A 15,006-nucleotide genomic window follows, 5' to 3' on the forward strand; every position below is an offset into this window, starting at 1 on the left:
GCACTTCCCAATACCCTGGAACATCTCACAGCTCCTGCACCAGGCCCCCAAGCAAGAGTTTTTGCTTGGAGATGCAGCCACCTGTATTTGTCATTTCCACGCATCCTCATGGCAGGGCCCCTCCTGAAATGTATGTCTGTGTGTCTTTCAGACATTCCCAATTAATGAAATTTCCATTTCCAGACGTCTTTCCAATACGTAACCCCAGAAGAGTCACTGAAGCCAATAAGGATGACTAAAAATGGGAAATGGTATTTCTGTGAAGGAAAATGAAACAGACAAAAACCTTCCAGCTGAGAAAGGAGGTGAAGTGGGGTAAGGCAGAGGTCTGCAAAATTCTGCACAGGGAGGTGGGTGGGGAGAAACCATATCCCAGCTCTTCCACTGTGTCCCACAAGATAGGGTCATGGAATGAAATTAGCTGGCAGCCACTCTGAAACATGAAAAAAGATGTTTTTTCATAGAGTGCATTATCAAACTGTGGATTACAGAGCACAATGGCATGCAGGACGTGAACTTGCACTGGTTAGATAAGGGCCAGTAAACAGAGATGTGACTGCTGTCTGGGGAGCCCCAGAGCTGCAGACAGACAGAACCAGAGAAGTTATACCAAAGAAACATGAATCTCCCACTATGAGAAACACACTCCTGAGTTAGAGGGATCCAGTACAGCCATTTTCCTACTTTTGTTAGTATATTTGTGTGTGTGCAATTAAACAAATGCATCCGTCCTCCTTACGGGTGTGTTTACCACTTAGATGTTTTCTCCCTGACTTTGCTGCCCTGACCCAGAGATCTCTCCCTCCTGCAGGGGGCCAGACCCACCTGTGCCACAGGACATCTGGCAGTAGCCTCCAGGAAGACACTGGGATCTGCCTTTTTCCCATTGCTGGCAAGCATTTCCCTCTGGTGAAGCTGCTGTGGTGAGGCTGGGTGGTGAAGCAACTCTCCAGGGCTTTAGTTTCATGGTTTGTGCTGGCCAGGAGGTGTGTGTCCCACTGCCGTGTGTGCCCAGCTCGGAGCACGGCTTCTCCCTGTGACTCACAAGCCCAGGCAGATTGCAGCTCCGGAGATAAGTGGTTTAATGAGCCTCAGCAGCAGGCAGATGCTGTGAGGAGAGTATCACAGAGCTTTAAGGAGTCCTCCTGCTGTCTCACATACAAGACTTGGTTTTTGAAGTAACCAGGAAGTACGGAATGTTCCTGGGTAATTTAATCTCTAATACAACCCATCGTTGTTTCATTGGTGTACAATTCTTGTCTATGGGACTGCTTCTCTTTGGTTTTCTGCTTGTTTCCTAGCCTCATAAAGCTCCCCCTGATGCCACGTGTCTGTGTCGCAACAGTTACTCAAGTGTCAAGATTTCCTGATGCTGAACATATCACAGGCACTGCTGTGCTTTTGGTTTGTGCCCACTTGTCCAGCTTGTCATCTCATTTCAGATCTGACATGCCAGTGTTCAGCTTTTCTTCAGCCTTGGAGTCTCAGCCTTGCTCTGCAGGACAGCAGGACTCACTGTAACTTAGTGACTCTGCTCCCTTGTGCTCGTCCAGCCACACGGTTCCAGCAGTCTCACCAGCAACTGGCACAGGTCTCAGCTGTTTCATGTAGCTCATTCTGGGTGTGTAAATGATGTCAGAACACCTCGACCCCATTCCCAGAGGTAAAAGGGATTTTATCCCAGGGTCTTTCCCCATGGAAGTCAGCACTTCTACTACCTTGCAGTTCCTGTGCTGGAGGAGACAGTGACACTCCTAACTCACCTGTTAGGGTACGTTTGTATGGCAGTGCTAAAACAGCATGAGTGAGGAAGCCAGGGTAAGCTGCACTCCACTTTCCCATGACAGAGAGAACCACAGAAGCCTCTATCATTATTAATAAGCATCAGAGCAAAGTCGTCAAAGCAATGCCACACACATAACTCAGCTGAGCTGGAAACTTCTCAGTTCCATGACCAGTTACTTGCAGTAGTAAACCCCTGACTTAGGATATTGTAATGCAGAGTAGGAGACACTGAGGAAATGGTAAAACACACTTGTGTGTGAGGAGTATATGAAATACCTGGGGCAAAAAACAGACCAAGAAGAGAATTTCTGCCCTGGCAGTGTGAGCCAGGCAGCCCAGCTGGCAGCCCCACCTGTGCCAAGACTCTCTGCCTGGGATGCTCTGCCATCAAAACATGAGCTGCTTGGATGATGCAAGTGTGCAGCTCACACTGCAGCTGCACATCGAGCTACCTGCACTGAAGGTATTGCTCAACCACATCCACAGCTCTTTTGAAAGCCACAGCTCTGTCCAATGCCAGCCCTGGCTTGTTTGTCCTCCCTGCTCATTTGCTGGAACTCCCTCATGCTGTCCTCTGGTCACCTGTAAGGACAAACAGGGATAAGTGGAGTAGAGGAACAGGGCATCAGTGCAGATTTTTGTGCCACAGAGATGCACAGCAGGGGACAGGATCCAAATATTTGCTCGTTTCACCCATGTTTCTCACACTTAGATCAAAACTAAGTTGTTCTTCTATCTCACAGCTATATTTTGTGCTGCTGCTCCTAGAAATCAGTCACTTCTCATTGGTCTCCTGGAGGTCCTGCACTGGGGTGCAGGCAGTGCACTTGGTCTGGAGGTGGGGTGTGCATGTACCCCCCTTCCTGTCAGTCATACAGCCCTGGGTACTCCCAGCAAACCCTAGCCAGCGGGAGGGCCCAGCCTGCTTGTATGGACAGTCGAGAAAGTGAAGTGTTTTAGTTCCTGGCAAACAACCTGAAGGCAAAATCCTTCCTGTGTGTCTCCTGTGTTACATCTGGACTGGCCATTATCAGTCCTTGTCCTGGTCATACCCTCCTCCAGGCATAACCCCAACTCTGCACCCCAGCAGTCCCTATCCCCATCCCAAGGAGATCCCAGACATAGGCACCCTGGTCCTTATGAGAGAAGAGGGGCTGGAACCAACCCCCCCAGGACACCTTCAGCCCAGACACAGATGCACAGCACAGCTTTCCTTGAGCATTGGAGGGGACAGCTGCGGATACCCCAGCAAGAGTGATTTGGGTGTGTATGTGCGTGCACATGTGTGTCTGTCTGTCGGTCTTTTGTCTTTCTGGGTGCCTGCCTGACTCTCTCTCCACCTGCCCATTTCTGCCTGCTTCCTTCCGTCTCTCTTCCTTTCTGCCTCTTCTTGCCAGTGCATCTGTGTGTCTCTCTGAGCGGCTGCTTGCCTCTTTGTCTCTCTGGCTCCGAGCATGTGGACGTGTGTGCCTCACTGTGAATGCACTTGACCCTTTCTGCATGTCTCTGCATCCATCTGTCTCTTTGTGTCTGTGTGACCTCGTCCATATGCCTGTGTATGTTTGCATGCTCCTTCTGCGTCCGTGTGACCCTCTATTCCCCACACACATCTCCCCCCACATCCAGCCATCCGTCCGTCTATCCGTCCGTCCCGCCCGCTGCCCCGCCCGCTGCCACAGCCCTTCAGCACCGCGGCGCACGGACAGCTCCTGTCTCCTCCTGCCGCGGCGGCACCGCGCACCGCACCGCACCGCACCGCACCGCACCGCACCGCACCGCGCACCGCACACCGCACCGCACCGCACCGCACCGCACCGCACCGCGCACCGCACCGCACCGCGCCCCCTCCCCGCCGGAGCGCTCCGCCCCGCGCCCCCTCCGCGCCGCGCTCCGCCCCGCCGTACATAAGCGCCGGCACCGCCGCCGGTCCCCCTCCACCGCCATGAGCTACAGCGCGGAGCCGGCGGCGCTGGCCGCCTCCTATCGCCACCTCTTCGCGGAGGCCCCGCGGCGCCCGGAGATGCTGGCGGGCCGGTGGGCGCGCCCGGGCGCGGAGCCGGAGGCGGTGTGGGAGCGCGGCGCGGAGCCGAGGCGGGCGCGGGGCAGCGAGAAGGAGCAGCTGCAGGGCCTCAACGAGCGCTTCTCCGGGTACATTGAGCGGGTGCGGGCGCTGGAGGAGCGGAACCGGGCGCTGGCGGCGGAGCTGGCGGCGCTGCGGCAGCGCTCGGACGAGCCGCGCCGGCTGGGGCAGCTGCTGGGCGGGGAGCTGCGCGCCCTGCGCGCCCGGCTGGAGGAGGCGCACGGGGAGCGGGCGCAGGCGGCGCTGGAGCGGGCGCGCCTGGCCGAGGAGACGCAGCGGCTGCGGGCGCGCTGCGAGGAGGAGGCGCGGAGCCGCGCCGAGGCGGAGCGGGCGCTGCGCTCCCGGCAGCAGGCGGCCGAGGCGGCCTCCCGAGCCAGCGCCGATCTGGAGCGGCGGGCGGCGGCTCTGCAGGAGGAGCTGGCGGCGCTGCGCAGCGCCCACGCCGAGCATCTCGCCGAGCTGGGCGCCGCGCTCCCGGCCGCGGCCCCGCCGCCGGCCCCGCGGCCCGATCTGGCCGCGGCGCTGCGGGAGCTGCGCGCTCAGTACGAGGCGCTGGCGGCCCGCAACCTGCAGGCGGCCGAGGACTGGTACCGCGCCCGCTGCGCCCGCCTGCACGAACGGGCGGCCCGCAGCCAGGAGGCCGTGCGCGCCAGCCGCCGAGAGGCCGGCGAGTGCCGCCGCCAGCTCCAGGCGCGCCTGGTGGAGATGGAGAGCCTGCGCGGCGCTCACCAGTCCCTGGAGAGGCAGCTGCAGGAGCTGGAGGAGCGGCACAACGCCGAGGCCGCCGGCCTGCAGGTGAGCCGGGCGGCGCCGGGAACCGTCACTGTGCCCTCCCCTGGCACCGGGCAGCGCCGGGCACTGGGCGGCACCGAGCATCCTCCTCCCGCGCCATCCGCGCCAGTCGGCGCCTCCATCCCGGCAGCCACCCCCTGTAATGTGTAGCACCGGGAATCTCATCCCACGCAAACACCTGGCGCGGTGCCGCACCGGTACCCGCGTCCCCGCACTCTCCCTTCCCTGGTCCTGTGCAGCGCTGAGCATCGCTGCGAAGTGCCGCGGCGCAGCTCTGTCCCCTGCAGCAGCCCCTGCCGCAGTTCTGTGCAGCGCTGGACCCCCCGGCCGCATGCAGTGCCCCCCGCCCCACATCGCTCAGCGGCATCGCCTGCGCTGTCCCGATCAGTGCCGCGCTGCACGAACACCCCCAGCACGGACCCGCACCCACCCCTCTTGCCTTGTGCAGCACCCACCCATGCAGGCAGCGCCCCTGCGGCGCTGCGCAGCGCCAGGCATCCCTGCAGCCTTCCCACCACCCAGCATTGGGCCTCTCTGCCCTGCACACAGATCCCGCCCCACCACGGCATTGCCTGCTGCCTTCATCCTTTATCCAGAGGAAAAACCCCATAGGGCACATTTCAGGGAAGCAGGCCAGCACACCCCTTCCCGCAGGGGACCTCTTGCACACGGTAGTGCTGTTTGAGGCATCGATCTGTCCCTGTCCTGTCCCTCAAGGATCAGGTCCAAAATTGCCTACACATCATTGTGGGCAATTCCTCGAAGCTGTCTGCCCAGGCTTGGCTCTTTGCCCTGTGGCCTAGCTCTTGGCACCTGCCCTGCAGACACTGGAGCTCTGCAAAGGTTAAGTCTGGACTTGCAGACAGATCCCAGCATTTTTTATGTCCGTGGAAAGACTCATGTGAGGCAGACATTGAGTGCTCCATATCTCTTATTCCATTACTGCAGTATTGCAGCATTTTCTTGTTACAGGGAAATGTTCATGATTTATAATAAAATGAATCATGAGATTGTTCTACTATATGGCTGTTAAATGATCTGTGGTTTCTAAATCAAGCCATTTCCTTCTAAATACTGAAACAAACTGCTTTAATCATACATGGGGGGGGGGGGGGGCCCAATTAATGCCTTGTCATTTCTCAGGCCAAATTTTGCCAGGCGCTCTAGAATTCGTGACTTAGTTCCAAGCTGCTTGCAAGCTTCCTGAATAGTTGAGGTGGTCTGCACCAATTTTTGTGGAAATAAGCAATATAAAATATTATCTATATTGAAAACATTATACACAGTAATCTTCTTAAATACTCTTGATGCCATGTGAAAGAGGGGTCCTGGGAGCAGCCTATCAATTGGGGAAAAAAAATTAAACAACTGGATTAAGCAGCACCGTAATTGAATTTGCTTTAGTGACAGCATGGCAGTGCTTTTCTCTATGACTCTCAGGATCTACTTTATGTGTAGCAATACTTAAAAGTCCATTGAGCAATGTGTGTGTGTATCAGCTAAGTAATTTCCTTGGCTGCAAACAGTGGAAGAGGTTGGAAGTGTGTCTTAAAAGAGAATATTCCCATGGTCTGGTCTTTTAAAATGGTCCTGCTAAAGCAGGGGTGTGTCTTTATAATTGTGGGCTGCCCAGTCAAATCTGAACCAACATGCAAGAGCTTTTTGTTAGGGGATAGGTTTGCAGTGGCGTGAGGAGGGGATTTTTATTCTACCAGCTGGCAGAGCTGGGCTGTGGAAGAGAGGTGCAGATCAGGAAAAGGACAATCAGTTTTGAAAGAGCTCTTTGTTCATGCGGACTACAGGCAGAGGGAAGAGGGCAGGGGGCACAAAGAGTCACAGCAGCAAGAGTGGAGCTGTCTCAGGGTGGGGATCACCTCAAGTCATTCCCTCCTGCCCTGGCTGGGTACAGCAGCAATCTGTCTGCCTCAGAGCAGAGGCTTTAACCTCTACAGCAGCAGCAGCAGCCACGTCCTGCAGCTTCTCAGTCGATGCCCCAATGAACTCCTCAGAGGCACAGCTGCTTGCAGATCTTTTGCTGTGGAAAATAGTCAGGGCAGCACAGGTCAAAGCAGAGACCACAAGGATGGCTCCTAAATATCCTGCAAGGCTGGTTGTGCCCAGCTAATCCGACTGTGACATGCTCTATGCTGCATTCAGGATGAGCTGCTGCTCTGAGGGGCTCAGTTCAAACAGGGCCCACTGCATCAGGGTCAGCACAGCTCCCTGCTCCTTGGGCAGCCTCACAGGCTTTGATTGTCTCTGCACTGTCCATGAGGGGAGAAGAAGCTGAGGACATGATAGGAATGGGAAGGGGTCAAGATGAGGATGATGTGGTGGGACAAAGATCGTTTGCTGGAACAGAGGATCTGGAAGCAATTGCAAAGTCCTGACTTTGGGAGGGGATGCAGGAGAGTGGAGGTTGGCAGTGGCCATTGCAGGGCTACATCGTGGCTGAAGTGCAAACTGCTGACTCATTCCTGTTCCAAATCATGCTCCTCTGGTGGCACAGTGGGGCAGCTGGCAGCGGGAAACCTGATTGGGAAGAGCCTTATGGGAGCAGGTTTCACTGCTTTCAAGCTGCTACTTAGATACCTAGATGCATGTGGGAAAAATACAGACTGCTTCTTTTCCGAGAAAAAAAAATAGAAGAAAAGATTAGTCTCCTTTGTTAGCAGGAATTCTGGCCTTGGAGTCCTCAACATCACGGGTAGAACTGGTCATAACGGACAAAAGGCAGGACAAAGCTGACAGGAAGGATGCTAGAAGGACATCATTATCCAGCTGAGCACCCTGGCTCTTGCAGGGCAGGCCGTTGTCTCTGTAATCTCCCCAAATCCCTGCATTCAGAATCCCCCACTTTGAGGCTCTGAGGCATTTTTGCAGGAAGGTGACAGACTTCCCCACCTGAAGGGGACCCCTGGCAGCACCACCTCTCCTTCCACCTCCTGGAAGCATGTCCCAACCCCTCTTAAGCCCTGCAGATGCAGACTGCAGCCTTTCTTCCCTGCTGCTGCAGTGCAGGGTGCTTTCACTTGTCTTGTTGAGCCACTGCCTCTACCTTGAAGATGTTTAAGCCCAAAACTTCCCTCTCTAGCAGCCTGCCTTGTCCCCCACAGGACTGGGGGTCCCAGCACCATGCACTGTTTGCCCATCTCACAGACCCCACTGCAGATGGGCATCCACTACATGAATCCATCAATGGCTAAAGCCTCCCCCATTGCAGACACTCACAAGCCAGGCCTGGTGCTCTGCCTGCTTCTCCATCCCTGCAAGCATGAGATTTCATGGTCCCAAGCTCCTGGTGGGACGTGCCACCATGGATCAATTGCCCATTGCAACTTCCCTGTCTCTACAACGAGCAAAGCAGAGTGGGACTGTGGGAGAAGTCCCTGTTCCAAAATACCGGGCTGAGCATCCTTGCTTTTGCAGGACACCATTGGACAGCTGGAGGATGACCTGCGAAACACCAAAATGAGATGGCTCGGCACCTGAGGGAGTACCAAGACCTGCTCAATGTCAAGATGGCCCTTGATATCGAGATAGCTGCCTACAGGTAAGGCTGCCCTCTTCCTGCTCTACCTGGACACTTCCTATGCCCAATCCCCTGACCCCCACTAGGCTGGGTTATTTTCAAGGGCCCAGAAAATACTTGGGTACACACTCCAGGAGCACCTCAAGCACATTGTTCATCTCCCCTGCCTGGATCTGCCATACTCCTACCTGGGGAGCAGCCATGGCTCCACGTCTTGCCTCAATCTTGCAGCTGGGAACCACTTCCCTCTGCCATCCCACAAGCAGTATTTTTTAATGGGGACAGTTGGGATTGGAAAGTTGTATCTCTTGCAAAGTTAAAAGTAGATGCAAAAGGCTGTGCTTCAGGTATTTATTTTCCTGGTGTTTCTGGAGAGGAAGGAAGGGAGAAAGTTGCTCTCATGGTACCCCGTGTTGCAAGTCTTCCAGAAATGGTTGACCAAAATATGATTTTGAATCAGTTTCATGGTGCAGTGTGAACTATAGTGAAGGCTTGGACTTGGCTGCAGGGCACAACATGCTCTCAAGTTTTGCAGATGTTTCACATCTCCATACTAACCTCTTCCCTTATGATGTGCTTGCAGGAAGCTACTGGAGGGAGAGGAGACCCTCTTCAACATGGGAAGTGGTGGCCTTCCATCTCTCAATTCCCTCCCCAGCCCCACTTACTCCTTCCAGCCAAAGAGCTTTAGTTCCTCTACTCTGTCCTTCAAAGAGGAGGAGCAAGGAGAGGTTATTAAAGTGACCTCTAAAATATCATCCAGCAGGGCTGAGGTGATTGAGGGGACCATAACCTCTGTCAAGAAAAGAGGGAGGTTAAACCTGCATGGAGGAATCCTTGCCAATGCAAAGATGTAACCATCAGGACCCTGTTCACAAGCATTTGAGGGGGAACAGTCTCCACTCGGCCTTGAAATTGCTCCTCTGGGCACAAAGCCACACTGGGCTCGCAGGAAGCCTCCCTTAATAACACAAAACCCCCCCAGGGACACCAACCCAGGGATGGCTTCCTTGCAGGTCCTGCCACTCAGAGGCCGAGCTTGGCACATTGCTCCCTTTTAAATGGGGTGGGGGCACACAGGACAGGTAGCTAGAGATGCATGTTGGTCATTGTGGTGGTGGCACATGGACTCGTAACACGCTCCCTCCCTCCTCCTGCGGCAGGCGAAGGGCAGCCAGCTGGGAAGGCTGCTGATCCAGCTCTCCGGGGAGGGGAGGGAAACAACTCAACATGTTTACTGTAGTAGTTTCATCAATTATCCAAATCCATGTACAGCTAAACTCTACCCCACTCCTCAAACTGTAGCCACCCACTTTTAACCCTAGAAGCACAGGAATAGCCATACTGGACTGTAACCGCACCTGACATCTGATCTCAGCCACGTATGTTTTGAACTATAGGGAATGTTACTCTTTCTTTGTACTGACAAGTCTTGTTTTCTGACAGCACTAGTCAAGCCAGGCATGTGGGGTGTATAAGCAGCAGGCACAGGGCAGAGAACTGCTACACTGGAGGTGAAGGCACCACCATGCTGCGGGGTGCAGCACCTCATGTGGTATCACTGTATCCCAAATATGAGGGTCTGAGCCTTGTTAGGCTGCACAGCCTTCACATGAAAACCCTGTGCCTAGATTAGCATCGTGCCCCAGCCAGCACTGGGAAGCTGCAGGACTCCTGAACACCAGCCCGCAAAGCATCCTTGTCTCCGCTCTAACTGTTCCAAGGTGTGCCAAATTTGACATAGGATTTAACAACCATAGGTTTCCTTCAATGCCTTAAATTGCCAGCGATCGCTTTTGCAAGAGCCGGAGACGCCGCGCGTTGTGTGTCAGTGCCCTGCAGGTTATCAGCACCAGCCCTCGCTGCCCTTGCGGTGCTGCCAGAGTAGTTCCTGGAACCAGCAAATTGTTTGCTCGCACTCTTTCCTCTTCTATTGTAAGGCACAAGTTAATAATTAAAAAAAGAAATAGTTGTGTGGATCAAACTGGGCTGTTTTGTTGTCTTTGCTGCTGCGTCATCTTGGGAACGCACGTCTGTGTCTGGCTCTCGGCTGGTCCAGGGCCCAGCGATCCCTCTGGGCCCCTGCAAAGAACTTGGGGTTGGGGTGCGGCTGCCAATCCCTCCTGCTGGGGTTGCAAGGTAAGGCTGGACCCACAGATGGCAGTGGGGCACGTCTGGGGCTCACCCCAGGTGCCTGTCACGGTGGCCCTGCTGTGTAGAAGCATGGCCAGCTGGCTGAGGGATCAAGGTCTGCCACAGCTGAGTGCACCCTCATTCGCTCAGAAAATGGACTCTGAGGCTGTGATTTGCATCACACCCCTGACAGTTCAGTCCCAAGGTACCTGTCATTTCCTCTCCACACTGCCTGTGTGCTTGGGGGTTAGAAACAGTCTCGTGCTTTCCCTGCACAACTGAAGATAAAGTGATTTACACAAGAGCAGATGAAGAGCAGAGGCTGCACTCACCTCCCAAGTAAACCCAGTCGTTACAAGTGCTGTGACCAGCAGTGATTTATATTTGGAAGATGCACACATTCTGCTCGAGATGTGCCTGTAGAGGGGAAAAAGCACAGGCAGCTTCCTGCTGGGTGGTCCTGCCAGAACACACTGTCCTGTTGCCTTTGCGTTTCCGCTTTGTTGCACCATGTTGTGGCAATCTGCCCCAGAGCCCCAGGGACACAGTGTGACAGTCACAGGCTTCTCCACCAGAGCTGCAGGCCAGGAGCAGCATGGCTACACCTGGTCCTCGGGGACCATGGACAGGCTGCTCACTGTGGGGTGACAGCCCCGGGCAGGGCAGCCCTGCAGGTGGGTGAAGCAAGGGACACTTTCCAGAGGCAGGGTAGGGGTCCCAGGGCATGTCTGGAGCAGTGCAGCTCACCAGCAGCCCCCAGCAGAACAGCACAGAGCAACTTGGGGTGCCCAGGCAGAGCCTGGGGGAACCAGCACCTGCAGAGTTAAATCCAAGGCACTGGCACATAAAACAAGATCAAGAAATGTCCAAATATCTCCTGGCTGAGCTGTCAGTTAGGAAATGCAAACACACAGTGTTTCTCCCAATCCATAGGGGGAATAAAAAGCAGATGTGACTGTGCAGCTAATGAAATGTACTCTGAATATCAAACACTCTCCAGCACTGCTGCTTTCTGTCCCTTGAGCACAAGCAGCCTGACCTGTCCTTTGTTCCCAGCATAATCCTCAGTCAGTTCCTGCTTGCTCAGCTAACTGCATGCTAATAATGAAGCTGGGAATTTTACTTTGGTGATATCAATGTGAAGGGGCTGCAGTGGTGGAGCAGGACAGAGGAGCTGCGGGAAGGACAAGAAACTATTTTGGAACATGGCTGCAGTGCGAGGGCCAGCCCAGAGATTTCCTGCATTTCTGGAGCTCTGCAGCAGTTTGGTGCTGTCTCGTGGTGTTAAACTCCAGGGGTGACAGAGGGACAATAGGCAAGGAGGCCCATATCTACACTCTTCTTTTCTTTATGAGAAGAAAAATGACAGCAGAGGGACAGGCCTGGCTGAATACGTTGCCAATACTGACCTCTGACTATCACCATCCAGGCCTCCTTTTCCATTGCTACCTTCTTCAGAGTGCCTCCTTTTACCTGCCTGCTTATATGCACCAGAAGGCTTCTACAGTGAAACCATAAGCTAGAACAGGACAATAAATCCTCCTTTGTGGTCCCATTTTTCTTACTGGGTTAAACACCCAGGCTGCCAGAGGGAAGGAGTGAGTCACGTTGCAGATGGTGAAAGATTTATACCTCTATAAAACCTAGACCTCTTGGATAAAAGGCAGCTGTGGACACGGACTGCACCATCAGCTCAGAAAGCGGCAGAGCTAGCTATTTCTCCATGATACTGCCTTTCCTTAATCTTTATGCTGGGCAGAACTTGAGCTTCCACACAGAGAGACAAATTCCCACCACTGGCCTGGCTGTTTGTTTTTTTCCCTGGATGTAGATGCTGGCCCATGCAGCGGAGATGTAGAGCTCCTTGAAAATAGACAAAGCTGCTGCACACGGAGAAGTTTTGCTAATGATGCTTATCCAGATGCTGCAATTCATTAAAAAGTAAGCCAAAGGAAAAACAGCCAAAGGAAAAAAATACCCACAAACCCCAATTTTCCTTTGGCAGGAATGCAAACATTCTCCTTTTCCATTCTGAGGAAGAATGCTGTCATTCAGCAAGAAGGAATCAATAAGCAATTCAGAGCAGAGTCTCTTCCGGCACCGTTGGCTGGGTCCAGCCGACTCTCTCTTTGCCAGCTCTTGGCACAGACACCTCTTTAAGGAATAAAGAGCTTCTTCCTGCAGTGAGTGACCCACACAGAGCCCTAACGCAGCAGCCAAACAGATGTTTCTGAATGATCAAATGTCCCCATCACTGGGGTCTGACACTTGGAAGCAGAGTTTATGTCAAAATAGCACAAGCAGTGCCAGCTTATTTGTGCAAGGCTTCAGAGGCCTGTGGCAATAAGGATCCCTTGGAAAATGCAGCACGACGTGCAAACAGAGCACGGCTTGGGGTGGGGAGGAGAATTCTCATTGACCCTGGTCTGTTCCAGCGCTTCCAGCTGAGCCAAAGGGCTGCAGAGCTGGGGGGTCAGGGGGAAAGCACTCCTACAGATTGTGCAAAGGTCTTCATCCAAAACCCAGCTCAACCAGAGATGAGCCTGCAACTCTGTGACAAGAAATTACATCCCTGTTAAAGCAGACATTGTGCTGGCCAGAACTGACATAAAGCATAACATGAAGAAAGAACAGTGTCCATGTTAAACATCTGCTTGGACAGCAGGGAAATACCCAGAAAATGCCAGAGTGCAGTTCCAGAGCCCCAGGTACACATTCACTTGCTGATGGCAGCAAAGCTCTTGAGGTGCTGTATCAGTTCCGAGACAACAGAGGCCCAAAGTCCATTCCTACCACAGCAGGGTCACTCTGCTCCTTTGCCTTTGGATTGAGAGGCAGCTGCTGCCTGCCTGCATGCCACAGAGCACAAGGAGAAACAAGTTCTTGGCTCTCCAATGTCCAGAGCAGCCTTGTAAATGCTCTGACAGACACATAGTCATTCCCTGAGATGATGCACATGCAGACCCAAGTGTGGTCTGTAAGAAAAAGCTGTTTGGAGATGCCATTTGGAAAAGCTGACATCAGACTGAAAAACATAGTTTGCACTGAGGCTCAGAACATCATTAAGTTTAAGCAAATTTTCAATGGAATTGCAAAAAAAGAAAACAAACAAAAAAAGAAGCCCTAAGCCCCAGATATGACACCTCATTAGCAAATTCCTAGTCTACCAATGAGACCTGAGAGATGTATGAATAAGAATGCCTGAAGCAAGCCAAAATGATTCAGCAAGCCAAAACATTGAGGCTAGATTCCTAAGGAAGCAAGGATTATAGGATTATACTGTGAGTCCATGTCCTCTTTACCCCCTACATCCTCCCCTGATCATTTCTTATGCTCATCAGCCTAACTTCAGCCACACTTGAGAGCACTGGAAGTCTCAAAGACACCAAAGCCCTCTCAGTTTCAGGCTCTCAGGTATGCGGGTGACACATCCTCATGGACTGAGAAGCTGAGCTTCCCCTACTGGACACCAGAAAATCCATTCAGAGGACTGAGGTTATGGATGCCTCAACACCAAGGGCTCCAAAGCAGCTCTCACAGGAAGAAACAATTTTTCTCAATCTTTGCCAAGTCTCCACCACCCACTTTTCTACTCCTAATGTTTCCTTTGGAAGAAAACAGACATTTTAAGCTTCCATTTCCAAATATTTTGGACTATTTTACCACACAATTAGAAAATGCAAGTTCTCTTTTCCACTTTGGGAAACTTTTCTTTTGCAGACCACTGCTGTATTTGACACCAATGCAGTGTTTTACATTAAATCCAAACCCAGCAAAGATGGTGACACAGCTCCAGCAAGAATTCTGCAATTGCAGGGCAGCCAATCAATATCGCATTTCATCTCAGATGTGATTATCATTTCTCTCTCAAAAATAGTAGAATGTTATCTGTCCAGTGATTAAACCTGTTACTATGGCAACATTCTGAAACCTCAATTAATGTAAATATCCTTTGGCTCATTCAATAAGGGTCTCTTAAAGATGACACAGTAAAATTCCATTTGTGGCCACCTTGCTTCTCTTTCCGCAGAACTAATTAGTGTTACAGAAGAACCACAAGGCAGAGAAACCAAATAAAAAGCAGAAGTGAAGAGAATGCACCATTTGCAACACTTCTCCATCTCTCAGCAGATATTTATGACAGCCTAAAAGGTACATGTTAAAGAACCTAAACACTCAGGCTGGCCCTTGGTGCATTCTATTGAGTATATTAAAAGATTAATGGGGACAACTTTCTAAAAGAAAGGCATGCAATACATAAAAGCTCTATAACTCTTAATAGAATGAATCCCTCCACTCATTTGTATTGACCACAAATTTCATACTAATGATATTCCTCACTGAAAAAAGGTAAAACCAGAAATGCCAGGGATGTAATTTTCCTAGTGACTGTTAAAATGTATTAATGTAAGTCATTGCACATAAATGATCAATGATTCCCTGAAAATAAATTCAACATGGACTAGCATTAGACAAGCTTGAATGGTTTTTAAATAAAACTCTTTGGTTGTTTCACATCTACAGAAATAAGCTTTAGGAGCTCCCCTGGCTTATGCATGCCACAGAGCCAGGCTGGGTGCACTGCTGCATTCAGGACATAAATGACAGCTGTCCCTGGCCATGCAGGTCCCCCCTGCCTAGAGGGCTCGGCTGCACATTTCACCAGCCTCTTGAACCTTATCTT

General features: G+C 52.4%; 1 protein-coding gene across 1 annotated transcript; it reads left to right on the plus strand.

Annotated features, from left to right (window-relative positions):
* Nucleotides 1-440: 440 nt before the first annotated feature.
* On the plus strand, nucleotides 441-10,173 carry INA (internexin neuronal intermediate filament protein alpha). Its single transcript, XM_038141684.1, is given in 4 exon segments — nucleotides 441-4,660; nucleotides 8,087-8,126; nucleotides 8,129-8,210; nucleotides 8,773-10,173. Coding segments are annotated over 4 exon segments (1,791 nt in total). The 5' UTR covers nucleotides 441-3,265; the 3' UTR covers nucleotides 9,047-10,173.
* Nucleotides 10,174-15,006: the final 4,833 nt, after the last annotated feature.

This window comes from Motacilla alba, chromosome 6 (genome assembly GCF_015832195.1).
Source record: "Motacilla alba alba isolate MOTALB_02 chromosome 6, Motacilla_alba_V1.0_pri, whole genome shotgun sequence".
Classification (NCBI taxonomy): domain Eukaryota; kingdom Metazoa; phylum Chordata; class Aves; order Passeriformes; family Motacillidae; genus Motacilla; species Motacilla alba.